The following is a 15,982-nucleotide window of genomic DNA, read 5'->3' as shown; positions in this document are numbered from 1 at the left end:
ACAACTGGTAATTGTCACCAGTCATAGAGGGTCAAAGTTCATTAACAAAACCAATTTTTGATTCATAGAGTAATGGCCATTGCTTCATCACTAGCCACAGATCTTACAACACGGGCTCTTTCTGCTAACGGAGATAATTACCCTAAAACAATGAACTCACTTAGCACCTTTTAAACTCTCTTCGTTCTTTTGAAAGGTGTACGGAGATCTGATGGATAGTCACAAATAGTACACTGACACTATAATAATGTAAGTATGACTTACCGGTGACGTCCTGTGTTGTCATTGGTCGGAAAATAATCTCTCTCAGAGCCTCTAGCCACTCTTTCTGTTCTTTGGTGTTTTCACAGGTAAAGACAAACTCCCGCTCCGGTGTTTTAATAACAATTCCAGTATCCCACTTGCTATTCTTATTCAGACCTTCTGAGACCTGGTATCCACACTTGTTGCTTCCAATGAAGAGTCCACCTTGCTCAAAGGGGTCCTGGAAACATATAGTAAATGATGGTGTATTATATTACAGACCGCTAATATGTGTTATTTCCCGCTACTTCTAGAGGGGGTGTCAGGATCTGTTATATACTATATCTTAGAGTGTATTCTCATTGTATATCAACTACTACAGTGGGTGTCAAGAACTCTTATATTCTAGAACTGTAATGTGTATTCATTCTCACTATGTGTCACATTCTAGAAGGGGTATCAGGCTCTGATATATTCTATATCTGTAGTGCATATTCTCATTACATGTCACATTCTAGAGGTGTATCAGGCTCTGTTATATTCCATATCTGTAATGCATATTAAATCTCATTACATGTCACATTCTATAGGGGGTGTCAGGATGTGTTCTATTCTAGATATGTAATGTGTATTAAATCTCATTACATGTCACATTCTGGAGGGGTGACAGGATGTGTTCTATTCTAGATATGTAATGTGTATTAATTCTCATTACAAGTCACATTCTAGAGGTGTATCAGGCTCTGTTATATTCCATATCTGTAATGCATATTAAATCTCATTACATGTCACATTCTATAGGGGGTGTTAGGATGTGTTCTATTCTAGATATGTAATGTGTATTAAATCTCATTACATGTCACATTCTGGAGGGGTGACAGGATGTGTATTAAATCTCATTACATGTCACATTCTATAGGGGGTGTCAGGATGTGTTCTATTCTAGATATGTAATGTGTATTAAATCTCATTACATGTCACATTCTGGAGGGGTGACAGGATGTGTTCTATTCTAGATATGTAATGTGTATTAATTCTTATCACACGTCATGTTGTAGAGGAGGTGTCCGCACCTGTTACATTGTAGGCCAGTAATGTGTAGTAAATCTCATTATGGGTGATGTTCTATAGCGGGCACCAGTTCCTGTTACACATTGTAGACGGCCAATGCCAATAAATTCCCATTACCAGCAATTCTCTGTCTGGCATGGGTCTTCAATGCTGTCAGCCATTTTCAGAACTTACCAAAGGTTTTTTATAATAGAGAAGTTTTCTCTCCTCGGAATCTAGGTTAAACCACCGTTTCTTGAAAGCTTCTTTTTGCTGCAGAGTGAAAGTAAAATGACAGATTAATTGTAAAGAACGCTGCTGAGGTTATGAATCTGGTTGCAGTCAGTTAATATTGGGAAGTGTTTATTCGAAATATTCTCTCAGGGAACAATGTTTGTTTTACCAAAACAAGAATGTGATGTAAAGGACGAGGAAGGGGCCGCGCTGACTGGAAAAGGGAACTAATCCTACTCACAGTTTTCATATCAATGAGGAAGTTACGCAAACAAAATGCTGTGTGTAGTACTGCATGTAACAGAAAATAAAAACTCCTGACACTACACTTTTGTTCAGTTACAACACATGCAGCAAGCTGCCCCCCATCCAGCAACTGATTATATTGGTTTTACCGAGCTAAGAGCATGGTAACCAATGCCACACAAGTATTCCTCTATGCAGTGCAGGCTTCGGCCACCAGGGGCACCGATATAATAATGTATATGGCGGATATATTTAACATTAGACCACTCCCACCTCATTCCAGTGAACTAAATATATAGGAAATACGGTTCTCCGTGTAAAACAACTATTTGGTAAAAGTTTGGTTTATTTTTTTATTTCCTTATAATCACCTACTTACAGTAGAGGTAGCCATGTTGTGGACTGAACCAATATTCACAGAATGCCTGCACAAGTCCCAATTGAACTGGTAGGCTGAATATTGGTTCAGCTCACAAAATGGCTGCCACATATGCATTGACAATGAGCTTGGTCCATATCCCTCGAACTAGGGCTGATTACACCATGTAACGCTACATATCAGAATGTAATAATATAATTCCCATTGTATAATAATATAATTCATATTATATAGTACAGGCTTGTATACATCTGAACTGTGAACACTTACTGTAGGGCCAGTTTTTGCCATGTAGCCAGATTTTGTATAGCTGCGGGTGATCTTAGGTATTAACTAAAAAGGAGAGCAGAAAACATTAGAACACAGTGCAGTAAAACTTTTAAAAATCTTGGAACTTAAACGTGGGAAAAACAATTGGCTTACGTTGTAAGAAGACATTATTTAACACTATAGGTGATGGTGGCAATTTTGATAACCTCTCCAACATGCTTATGGGTATGTCGAAACACGTATTCTTTCTCTTTTTTAAAAATTGCCTCAGGTGTTTATTTCTCTAACGCCATGTGTAGGAGGAGCGTGGAAAACGAGATACTCCTTGCTTTTTACACCATGTTATAAAAAAAATATGGCCATATCTTTGCTGAGTTTTATTTATGTTTTTAGACTTTTGTACAATTGATTGATGGGGCTTTTCAGCAGCATTAAGTACTTCAGATACGTTCCAAACAAAAGGACCCTTCATCATCATCATCATCATTTATTTATATAGCGCCACTGATTCCGCAGCGCTGTACAGAGAACTCATTCACATCAGTCCCTGCCCCATTGGAGCTTACAGTCTAAATTCCCTAACATACACACACAGAGAGAGAGAGAACAGGGTCAATTTTGATAGCAGCCAATTAACCTACCAGTATGTTTTTGGAGTGTGGGAGGAAACCGGAGCACCCGGAGGAAACCCACGCAAACACGGGGAGAACATACAAACTCCACACAGATAAGGCCATGGTCGGGAATTGAACTCATGAGCCCAGCACTGTGAGGCAGAAGTGCTAACCACTTAGCCACCCTTTTGGTTTATAATGCATACATTGTAATTACATTCATCCATATTTATTTGCATTTTATTCACTTGTAATAATTATGCCTGGATTTGTGGATTTATAGAATATACTTATTTTTTGCACTTATTTCTGCTAGAGTCAATTGTGAACTGCAAAAATACAGACGCTTATTAACGTGCAATTGCTTTACTTCTCTAAGGTGCCTGTTACCGTTGGAAACAACCCCTTAAAACCAATCTGCGCCTACATTTAAGGCGCCGAAAAATGCATAGGGTGGAGAACCACTTTAGGAACACCACTTCATTTATTTAAACTTTTGCAATATTCTCTTAAGGCACTGCTCAGTTTAGGTGAGTGAAGGGACAGGGGTACTGTTTTTATTGCACTTCGCATTGTGCACCCTGCCGTAAAGCAGGGACTGCCCCAGTTTATGTTCCCCCTCATCCCCTTTATCACATAAAAAAAAAACTGTCAGCAAAATGAAATATCATGTTATCACTTCAATAAAAAAATGAATTAAAAATGAATCCACAATTAGCACATGCCCCAGATCAAAAAACAAAACCTGTCTAGTGAGCAGAAAAAAGTAAAAACAAGCCGGGCATACCTCTCAATTAGGGTAGGCGGCTTTGGGATGGGGGCGTGGCCATGTCATGATGGGGGCGTGCTAAGCTTTCTTGAAGCACTAGGCTGCCCAGTTCTCTCATCCCCTCCAAACACCTTCATTGCTGTGCGCAAGCGTTCACAGAGAATACCACCCTAATCTCCCACCCGTGGAACAAAACTGTCCCGATAGTGGGACAGAGCCCTCAAATCGGAACTGTCTTGCCTAAATTGGAACAGTTGGGAGGTATGGGCCGGTTAATAACCTTCAGTTCTACATTAACAATTCATACTATATTGTTATATTGTTCACCACTGGTTTCTGGTTTTTTTTAGTTTGACTTGGTAGCCGGTCTGCTCATTCTACGCATGATATATACCGTAAGTAAAAAATTTGTGCCCATGTGTAATTAAAAAATTGAGCTCCGTAATAACACAATACTATTTTCACAAGAAATGATAAATCACATTCACACACTTTGTAGTTCTGGCTAGGGCAATAAACCCCTTAAGACCATGGCCTTCTTTTACTAGTTTTTTACTACTAATTTTCTGATTTTTAGATAAATGACATGTAAGAACAAGGTAGCCCCAATTCCATAAAATAAAAACTCTGCGTCATCTGTCCATAGCGGCCGCGGCTCGCTCTCCGCTGCCCCCTGCATCTCGGCCATCTTCTTGATGACCGGGAAGTCACTTCCAGCTTCCTGCCCGGCCGTTGGACGGGGTGCTGTCAAAACGCTGCGTCCCGGAGATTAGCCGGGCGTGTGCGCATTAGTAAATAATTTATTATAAGCCTTCTGTGGCTGATTAGGTCAGGCTGGGCTGTTCTGTTCCTATTGGCTGCTCTGGGTATTTAAGGCAGGGACTGGACCTCCCTGCCGGTTATAGCGTCTTCAGTCCTGTGCTGTTGCTGACCTGCTGTTGGATTCCTGTTTGCCTGACCTTCAGTTGTGACCCTTGCTTGTACCTTGGACCTTGCCTGTTTGCCTGTTGCCCTGACCTTTTAGCCTGTATACTGGACTCTGCGTTTTCGCTTGTCGCCCTGACCCCTGCTTGGATATCGATTTGTCTGTCTGCTACGGATCCCTGACCTTGGCCTGCCACCCACCACCAGCTCCAGCCTGGGCTAGCGCCTCCGTTGCCATCTGCGCTACGGCCATCATTGATGAGCTTTTACTACACTGAGTAAGATCTGGGGGCATCTGAGTACCTGTGAGCACATTAAGCTCTACGGGAAAGGCGGCTGCTAAAAGTGAAGACCTCAACAACTATCCGTTCTAAAAGCTCATCTTGGTGGTCGTGAGCCCTAACATCATCTGAAAATTTGACGGATATATATTTTAATACTGAAATAGAATGACACTTATGAAATATACATTTTCTTTCTCAAGTACTTCCCAAAGGCAGTTCTGGATTTAAATTACTAGTTCAGACAAAACCGGCTCTACATTCTTAATAAAAGACAAATCAAGTAAAATAATTTACTGTGACTGTCCTCACTTCCTAGAAGAGCCAGGAATAGTTTACCAATACTCCGATACCCATACTTCCCCAGAATCCTCTGTTGTTTTTGCCAGAAGCTCATTGGTGATTGATGTAACCCCATCGTGCCCACCTGGTACAATGCCCCCTAATCACATCCGGCAATAAGGAACTGAACAGAGAGTTTCTCTGAGGAATCTCGGGGGGGTTAGCTGGAGGAATGCAGCATGGCTGGTTAAGCAGATACTGCTGTTCAACTAGTTTACCCACAGTGGATAGCAGTGAATAAACTTCTTTGTGTAGCCAAGAGATACCTTTCTTAAAAATAATGAGTCATTTCACCTTCTTTTCTCTCCAGTTACCAAAGCACGATTCTTTACACAGTATTATTAATATTATTGTCACTGATTTGTAAGGTACCACAGTACAGAAAATAGGGAAAACTTGTACATCAGGTTTACAATTCGTCGTTTCTGAGGTAATGCAATAGAAAAAAACTGCAATTTTACAAATCTGTTCTTCGTGGGATATAAGTCATAAAAGATTTTACTGAGTTAAGGAACTTTGCTGTAGATGTAACATCAAAAAAATATTGTTAATTATTTTTCCTTAATTTTAATTTTTCTTTATTTTTTTTTTAAGATAAAAATAAAATTGCTTGTAATACTTCGTAGACACGGGTGTTAATGTTGTACATTTATTGCTCGTTTTAAAAGCGCTTTTGTAGGGAACCGGTTCTGACTGATACACTCGAGAAATGGTTCCACCAGATAGACATCTATATGAGAATGGACGATATATCCCTCTTGGCCACGGATAAATACTACAACTTTGTCCTGACCTGGTTGGGATAAAGGAGTTCCATACTTATATAGCGGCCCTCACAAAGTTGACCTCCCCTCTTGGTGTGTCATAAGGACATAATTTCCTAGGGCGCCCCCCGGGAGCCTTAATCTAGATCAAACTCCATGACATCCTTTGTGCAAGGCACGCGCTTCTACTTAGACTTGACCGATTCTGGCACTTACGGCCGCCTGTGTCTGGAGAGTCGGGTGCGGGAGGGAAGTGCAAACACAGGCCAAGTACAGTAAAGGTGTGTTTACACGAATACGGCTCATGCAGACCTGCAAAAACACGCTTATACGCCTCTCGTAAGGCCTGTCTTTTGCTCCTGCTATAGGGCAGGTGCAAAAACTCTCTGATGATGATGATGACTTGTCATAGACCAGGCAGACATGCTGCTGTTTCAGATGTAGGGGCATCTCGAGATGTGTTTGGCTGCGCATGTGATGCTCTAATTTACATCTTTTTTTTAAGTGTGATGTACTCCAGTTTTGCCAGCCACTCTGATCAATCTCAGTTTCTGATAAGCAATTACGTCACATTGTGTCAAATTTGAGCGCTAAATTATTACACTTTACTGCACGGAGGCTTTGAGAACGCAATTCTAACAGTTGTTTTGATATTTTTATTTTACTTGTTGATCGGGAATCAAACTCATGACCACAGCACTGTGAGGCCAGATTACTAACCACTGAGCCACCGTGCAAAGCTATTGTTGTTCCATGAAAACTGGTGTTAAGGGTTTTATTGCAGGAACATATGAAAAAAAAAGCCAAGTTGTTGTCTCTTATTTTCAAATGGATTAACAAATCATTTCCCCATGTTTTATGTCAGTAACAACATCACATCTGACACTGATGTTTATTACCAATGTATTAATGTATATTTCTACATAATTGGCTATGAAAATCATTTTCCTTAGTTAAATACACATATTTTACACTGAAAAATATGGTTTAAATAAAGACCGTTATCATCTAACTGACATTGAAAATAAAACACTTTAAAGTTCCACCTCTGATCCCCACACTATATTTAGTATTCCCGATATGTATTGGTAATGTCACGTGTGTTGTATATGGTGCACTATGTATCACGGTTCTGACAATACAACTGCTCTCTGTATCAGAAGATTTTATAGAATGTACAACTTAGTTCCAAACAACTGTAGACGACAATGGACAATGAGCTGCAGGCATCAGTGTGAGATATAGGATTAAGAATAGGGATTTACTGTCCTTAAATAGTAAACCTATCCCTCCTTCTGGATGATCTCTTCCAAGTACTTCTCGTTATATTCTGCCTGTCGGGAAGGAACATAGATGGCAGAACTCTCTGAACCCACATGAACTTGTGAATGAGAATAATACTCCATAATAAACACAGTTAGTTCACTTCTCACCTCGGCCTCTGCGGTTCCTGGGAATGTCTTCTTCAAGTAGTTGAACCGGGCTGACCTTAGTACATTATACCAGGTGACTATTTCCTGAATCGGAACAGAGCAATCACAAGACAGAAGTGAGGAAAGCAAAAAATATCTTTGTTATGTGAATTCCAAATTCAAGTATCTACAGATCTGGATATTCCACTCTTGTATTATAACACCTCTATTTGTCAGTGTTTACATGTCTAAGGATGATGGGTCTAGATCTAGGCTCAATGGATGTCATGCTTGCTGTCTCGGAAAATACACTGTGATAATATCTCATTTTTCACCATTGTGCCTGTGTAGGTTACCCAGGCAACTATAACTGGATGTCAATTAGAAAATATACAAGAAACAGTGGAAGTTCTAAAGTGTTATTACAATACTACCTGTGACTGTAATAAAGTTTGGGGGTATATTTACTAAATATGCGGGTTTAAAAAAGTGGAGATGTTGCCTATAGCAACCAATCAGATTCTAGTTATAATTTATTTAGTGCATTCTACAAAATGACAGCTAGAATCTGATTGGTTGCTATAGGCAACATCTCCACTTTTTCAAACCCGCAGTTTAGTAAATATACCCCTCGGTGTAAGAATTATGGCATCAATTTTGCCGACCATGATTGTGCTATGAGTGACATAAGTGACCATTGATTTGGTAGTTGTATCTTGCTTACAATAGATATGAAATATGATCTATTACAGGTAAATAAGGCAACCACTTTCATGTCTGTACCCACAATCCTCTGGTGCAAAGCTGTTATATATTATACTATTACTGGACTGTGCTTGTGAGAACAGATGTTGTCCTGACATACTGTAGGAAAAAAAAAAAGACCTATTTACCGCCCCGTTTTCATGGTAGACGTATATACTCCTCGTCCGTCCGTCTACAACACATGTAATCTCCAACCCATGTGGGTGTTTGATCTTATCGCCCTGGAACATGGCATTCAGACTCTGAATTGGTATCTTCCCCTTAGGCCCAAAATGCTGAGGAAGAGAAACATATGAGATTTTCCAGACAGGTGCCCCTTAAATTGACACGGTCCCCCAGTGTACAAGTCTGTATAATCAACTCTGAGATAGTGGAATTACAACGAGATATCTCTATTACTTTCCGATAGTTAGTAAAAGGTATGATCTACTCAGGTGCCATATGGATTTCCTTGTTAATGGTCAAATTCAAAAAAATATATATCTTTTGTAAAAAATAAACGTGTCTTCTATAGCTCACATATTGCCTGCAAAAAAACTCCAAACTACTGTATACCACACTGGTATAACCCCCTCTTGGCTAAGTACCGTTTACTAGAATGCACCAAATAGTTTAGGTGATATGGTGAAAGTACCTCAGGGCGGGATTGAGAGTCAGTGACAAGATTTATATGCATGTTTTGATGTCCCAGGAAAGGGCCCTTGATCTAGGTAGTATGTTCGAGTATGACAAGTTGTTGATTCAAGTTTAAGCCTGTCAATATAGTTGCGACCTTCTCTAATGTTTGACCAGAAGTTCTGCTGATTGAAGCACTGACAGTGGCGAGAATGAGTTGTAGTCGAAAGTTACGCTGGCCAGAGTTCCAAATGGGAGACTAGTGCGGGCCATGTAGAGCTGCAGAAGGTGCATTTGGGGGCATGCTGTGTGCAAAACCCAATACTGCCAGTTCAGTCTGCTTAGAGAGTGGAAACAGTGAGGACAGAAGACCTGGCAATAATTATTGAGCAAAGCACCTCTAAGCTGTTTGTGACACCCATGTCTAGTTGGAGGAACAGTAGCATGGACCTGATGCTGAAATCACGGAAGCTGATATGTAGTAGAGCAGACCTAGCCAAGCTGTGGCTCTCCAGGTGTTTTTGAAACTACAAGCCCCAGCATGCTTTGCCAGTAGAGAGCCAGCCAATAGCTGGCAAGGTATGCTGGGACTTGTAGTTTCACAACACCTGGAGAACTACAGGCTGTCCAGGCCTGAAGGACAGTGTAGAGGTCGTAAATCCCAATCCCCAATGCCCGTCAGCGCCAGTTCTTGTGCAGAACCTATCAATTGCTTTTGAATATCAAAAGATGGTTTGGCGCCCATTCTTCTAGCATCTGCGCTACTACAACTGTGTCACCTAACCGTTGAACTGGTTTTCAAACTTGCATGTGCAAGGGAACTTTCTAAACATCAACCCACAGAGCCTGGGGATACAAGACAATCTGAGCTAGCCTGGAAGTACCTGAATAAGAGGAAAGTGCATGTTGAAGACCACCTACACCACCCAACAACGTAAGAGGGTCTACACTTATTTCAAATATGTAGGTATCTTTTCTAATAGTCTGTCCCCTAAATCTCAAGTATTTCAAACGGAACCGTCAACTATACACAGCGGAGGGAACCATTTTGTGGGATGAACCAATTCACTAGAAATTATCTCAGTGATGTCACTGGATCCTTGTGAATTGATAGGCTGCATTCTGAAGAGTATTGGTGCAGCCCACCAAGTGGCAGCTTCCGCAGTCTGTAGATGACTTTTTTCAAGAGTTTTCCCTCCCTGAAAGAATTTCCAACTTTACTGTAAAATAAACACAATTAGAAAACTATTGCCATACTCACTTTGTCTTTAGTGTAATATTTCAGCAGCCCCTCACTCTCGGAGAATACAAAAAGTCTCTTTAAAAACTGGCCGTTGTCTCGTCCTTTCTTCCACAGGTAACCCTCTTTATATTCTGACAGAAACAAAATGGAGGTCAGCTTACAGTAAGGATGTTACGCGTGATCATCTCTGACCATTTTATGTATAGAACATAGTTGCCAACATATTAAAAAATTTACCAGGGACATTTTGCTGCAATACTATCTTGGTGCATTTGCCCCATTATGTTAATGTTTACACTATGTAATTATAGTGCATGTTTTTGTAATCTTTATGCTCCTCTTGTATAAGAATAGATTGTAAATTGCAGCCAACATTCAGAAAATGAGACATTTTATTGTACAGTTGGCCAATACTGAAAAATAGGGACGGTTGCTGGAAATTAGGGACGGTAGGCAAGTAGATTAGTAGATAAGCAAAGACGCATTTGTTCTGTGATTATTAAGCAACTATACATTTACCTACTGCGTACAACGAGTTTGTATCCCTTGTAAACTCCCGCCGTTCATACTTTGCTCTGATCCACTGTTCCTTTAATACCCTTAAAGAAGACAAAAAACCAAAATGGAACAATTGCCGGCAATGACTTCATCTTCCCGAAGACACAAAATGACAGCAGTTCCATTTAGCAGTCACAATATGGTAGAAATGGCAGACAATGTTGGGCGCAAGGGTGTGGCGTAATGTCAGAAATATAATATGCATCTGGATTACTTTAGCTCTCAGTGACCGAAGTATTTTTATTTCACTCAATAAATTTGCCCATATAAAACAAATGACCGGGCAAAGAATGATGTCTTCCGTATGCCAGTCAAAAATATCTACCTCGTGTAACGTGTTTGTTGTCAGGGTGACACAGCATGGAATATCCACCATGTTGGGTGTTACCATGGTGAGACACCATTTTGTGTGTTAACATGGAGAATAAGCACCATACACTGATCATACATACACTGCATGTAGAATAACCTCCATGCACTGACCATACATACACTGCATGTAGAATAACCTCCATACACTGAGCATACATACACTGCATGTAGAATAACCTCCATACGCTGAACATACATACACTGCATGTAGAATAACCTCCATACACTGAGCATACATACACTGCATGTAGAATAACCACCATACACTGAGCATACATACACTGCATGTAGAATAACCACCATACACTGAGCATACATACACTGCATGTAGAATAACCACCATACACTGATCATACATACACTGCATGTAGAATAACCTCCATACACTGATCATACATACACTGCATGTAGAATAACCTCCATACGCTGAGCATACATACACTGCATGTAGAATAACCTCCATACACTGAACATACATACACTGCATGTAGAATAACCTCCATACACTGATCATACATACACTGCATGTAGAATAACCTCCATACGCTGATCATACATACACTGCATGTAGAATAACCTCCATGCACTGAACATACACAGACTGCATGTAGAATGACCTCCATACACTGAGCATATATACAATGCATGTATAATAACCTCCATACACTGATCATACATACACTGCATGTAGAATAACCTCCATACGCTGAGCATACATACACTGCATGTAGAATAACCTCTATACACTGAGCATACATACACTGCATGCAGAATAACCTCCATACACTGAGCATACATACAGTGCATGTAGAATAACCTCCATACACTGAGCATACATACACTGCATGTAGAATAATCTCTGCACACTGATCATACATGTATAGAATAAACATACATGACATCTTTTTCGGTGGGTATGTAGTAAAATGGAGGTACACAGGCTTCATATTCATCCTTTGATCTTTGATTCCCGTGACTTCTCATGAACTGTGGGAGAGAGGTAATAACACATGTATGTGCGTGTACAAAAAATGCAGCAATGGCAAAGAGAGAAATATTGTACAAAATCATACAGCCAATATCCTATCGCAGGGCAGTATAGAATACACAGAGAAGCATGTTATATCACATAACAAAATATTAACACAATCCAGTATATAACAGAGCAGCATAGAATGCATATGAAAGTATATTGTATAATAGGAAATGAAAGAGGCACAGTCCGATATGTAACAGAGCAGTACAGAACAAACAGCTCAATATATTGTATAATCAGGGCCTGATAAACCAATAGGGACAGGACTGATTAAATGGGTGAAGGGGGCTGATTAAATGGCTGAGGCGGGGCATTTAAAAAACAGACCAGCTTTGGGGACGGGGGGGGCATGATCTCTGTATTGTGTGGCAGTTCCAAGGATGCCCTCTGTGGTCTCAGCAGCCACTAGAATGCTAATTACTAGTCAGGTGGGGCTAGTAGATCATGGATGTTGGTATTTGAATTTAGCTCATATATTTATTGTCTAAATGTGCCTGTGCTATAGGGTAGTTTTATCTGGTCACAATGGAGTGTTGTGTTTTTGCATTATAATGTAATGTTTGCCTATTTGCAAAACAGCACACCAACTTTCTAGAAGCCACCAAATGCCAACAAAGTTGCAAGACCAAGCAGGAGAGAAAAAAGCAGGTTGTCAAAGCTGCAACAACTGTCTCAATCTGAATGTTGGTGAATACTCCTGAACATTCATATTAAGGAGTATTCCTAAGTGCCCGAATATTCATTAATTAGTTCCAGATATATGTCTTATGTAGCCGGGTGCTGACCTGTGTAAATGACAGCGCTAGGTGCTACTCAGTAAATGACTCGTGCATATAATTAACAGCACAGTATTTCATGCCTAAGCTAAGTGTGAGAGGTGGCAGCTGGGGGCTGAGGAACAGCCAAGAAGAATGAAGGTGATACTCAGGGCCTGATCAGCCAATAGGCTGACCAGGCTGCAGCCTGGGGCGCTGGAGCCTGGGGGGCGCAGCGTCACGGAGATAAAAAAAATTTCACTGCCTTTTTTTTTTTTAATTTAGGCAGCGCCGGGCCTGCATCATCGGGACTGCCCCTGGTGTAAAGGGGGCGGTCCGACTGTCACTACTACATGACAGGCAGTCTGGCAGCGATCGCTGCTAGCTGCCTGTCAGCGCGGCCGCGGGAGCTTCTTACTGTGGTCACGTGAGATCAGGACTTCCGCATCTCACGTGACCACAGTAAGAAGCGCCCGTGGCCGTCCTGACAGGCAGCTAGCAGCAAGGCGGGGGAGGCGGGGGGGCGCTGCGGCGGTAATAGCCTAGGGCGGCTGGTACCCTTGATCGGGCCCTGGTGATACTGGAGAGAAATGGAGAAATATTACATGGATAAGTGTATGCTCACTATGAAATTATAGCCAACATCTAACTGGGTTATTTGCAGCTACAATTAGGCAGTTTGAACTATACAGTGATAACAATACTTTGTAATATAGTCTGGGACAATTAACTGTCAAGATCTTACATTCATGCATAGAAAACCTGTGGTGATATAAACACTATAGGATAAGGTTTGGTTTAATGTGTATCGTTGTTCGATTGATAGTTTCTGTCAAACATAGTTAAACTGTATATCGTAATGTATCTTCTCTGTATTAGAACTTACTTAGTATAAGTAATAGGGTTTTTTAGCTAGATAAGATAACTTGCTGAAGGAAAACATTCTTTAGAACTATTGTAGTTTCTCCATTCATCATCATCATCATCTATTTATATAGCGCCACTAATTCCGCAGCGCTGTGCAGAGAACTCATTCACATCAGTCCCTGCACCATTGGAGCTTACAATCTAAATCCCCTAACATACACACACAGACCGAGAGAGATTAAGGGCAATTTAATAGCAGCCAATTACTATAATGTTTTTAGAGTATTCATAGATTGTGAAGTTATGAAATGGCTTTATTTACTAGTTATCAATGATCAAATCGATTAGTCGATTGGAACCTACAACATATCAATAAATAAATATATACTATCTGATTGAAATTCTACCATAAAACATTGTTCATGTGACATGTAAATGTGATAACTTTAGTACTGTTCGGAAAGGGAACTTCTTGAGTTGACCCCTGGTTGCTCTAATTCTGGGTTACCTGCTAAGTCCCTATACATAGTTCAACATATAGCTACCTATGTGTATTAATTGGTTGTTGCGCATATGCAGTATGATATTTTGTTTGTTGCTGAATACAAACATAAACATTGGGGGGTGGGGTGGCTCTAGGGGTGTATTAGCCTAGGGTGTCCGAAACCCTTAATCAGGCTTTGAATATAATGTAAGAGTATAGTGGCACAGTCCAGCATGTAGGTCAGGTCAGTATATGGTATCAAATAGACTCTGTAGCACCCCATAATGACCAATTTAGTAGACAGGGGCCCTGTTGTTGGATTAATTAAGGGTGCTCTGATCATTGGCAGGTTTGGAGGTTTAAACACCTGCTCACGTTGTCATTCAAGCCCAAGCTATTCCTGATAGCCTTGACTTTGTGGGTAGTCAAGCGGAGAAAGAGCTGAAATAGGCAGTGACAATAGCTGTATCGGAGAAATAGACAAGACCGAGATCCCTGAGGGAGGCTCCATGTCTCAGTGAGCGGCATGCAGAGCAGACGGAGATCAAAAGCCCAACACTGTCGGTTTAACTTGCAGAGAGAGTGCAGAGACAGGTTACCCGGGTCAAGTGAGAATAGCCCAGGTACTCAAAGGCTGTGTTGCCCACATGAGCAGACAGATGAGAATCACCTACACAACCACACCAGTGCAAGAGGGGCTACACAGCATTATAAATTGATTTTGTCTCGGCAGTAAATATCAGAATGTGATATTTGGACTGTGGCCTCTATAGCAGCTTAGTATGGTCTGCTGGGTTTGCAGACTGTCCATCCCTGGTGCCTTCTAGCAGACAATGGGGGACTGTTAAGCTGGGTACACACTACAGGTTTTTCACCCGATTATCGTGCCAATCACACGATAAACGACTGTTAGGTCCGATTTTTCTTATTAATTTGTACGCTCCCATGATCACGTTTTATTGTACCAAAGCACGTCGTATCGTTTGATTTGGTTTTATAACCGGACAAAAAATCTCTATAAACGATGGAACGATTTTGGGCAAATTCTGAAGTGCGTATGCAGTGACGACCGGCAGTGTCCATAGATCTCCATAGAGTCTACAGAGTTACGATCTTTTCAGACGATGGTTATGACAGATGAAGAGCACAGATCTGTAGATAAATCGTGTACAACATGTATAGTGTGTACACATCAATAGTTGGTAAAACTGTTAATCCCGGTATCTCATTGAGAGAAATTTTCTGCAGTGTGTATCCAGCCTTATACAAAAAATACAAAAGTGGTTCACAAGGCCAAGCTGCTGTAACTCCTATTCTTTTTTTTTGGTTGTACTAAAAGAAGGAAATGAACATATTGGTTGCCATGTTTTACAACTATTTTAATTAATGCCACCCATTGTCACAGCACATAGATAAGTAATAGGGAGTTAAAGAAGTATACACCTACCTCTATCAGATCATGTTCCATGTTATCCAGTTGTGTTGATTTAACTTTGCCAATCGATGAGATCCTGTGGACCCCAGAACATTGCAAACAGACAAACACCCCCATATTGCATGATGCCCAGTCGGGATCTGTAGAGAGATATTTTATTAGTGCGAATGAGATGTGACAAACATATCTTATGTATTATTATTATTATTATTATTATTATTATTATTATTAGTTGATGATCCAAGAGGGGGAAAGGAGTGTTCAGGAAACCAGAAACTGACCATGGTCATCTGTTCCCATTACTTAATTGACTTTTCCATTTAG

The 15,982-nt window shown here is 40.6% G+C and overlaps 1 protein-coding gene across 1 annotated transcript in view; it reads right to left on the bottom strand.

Moving 5' to 3' along the window:
• The window catches only part of ADAP2 (ArfGAP with dual PH domains 2), a 40,560-nt gene that overhangs the window by 12,086 nt on the left and 12,492 nt on the right, over positions 1-15,982 (bottom strand). Inside the window, exons 2-10 of the mRNA XM_075178079.1 lie at positions 15,671-15,798; positions 11,977-12,068; positions 10,671-10,750; positions 10,170-10,282; positions 8,422-8,568; positions 7,550-7,633; positions 2,423-2,485; positions 1,489-1,566; positions 265-484 (exon numbers count right to left, since the gene is read on the bottom strand). Coding sequence (XP_075034180.1) covers positions 265-484; positions 1,489-1,566; positions 2,423-2,485; positions 7,550-7,633; positions 8,422-8,568; positions 10,170-10,282; positions 10,671-10,750; positions 11,977-12,068; positions 15,671-15,798 — 1,005 coding nt within the window. The remainder of the gene's footprint in view (positions 1-264; positions 485-1,488; positions 1,567-2,422; positions 2,486-7,549; positions 7,634-8,421; positions 8,569-10,169; positions 10,283-10,670; positions 10,751-11,976; positions 12,069-15,670; positions 15,799-15,982) is intronic.

The sequence above is a fragment of the Mixophyes fleayi genome, chromosome 6 (assembly GCF_038048845.1).
Source record: "Mixophyes fleayi isolate aMixFle1 chromosome 6, aMixFle1.hap1, whole genome shotgun sequence".
Lineage (NCBI taxonomy): Eukaryota > Metazoa > Chordata > Amphibia > Anura > Limnodynastidae > Mixophyes > Mixophyes fleayi.
The sequence above is the reverse complement of the archived record's forward strand: the minus strand, read 5'-3'. Positions and strand labels throughout refer to the sequence as shown.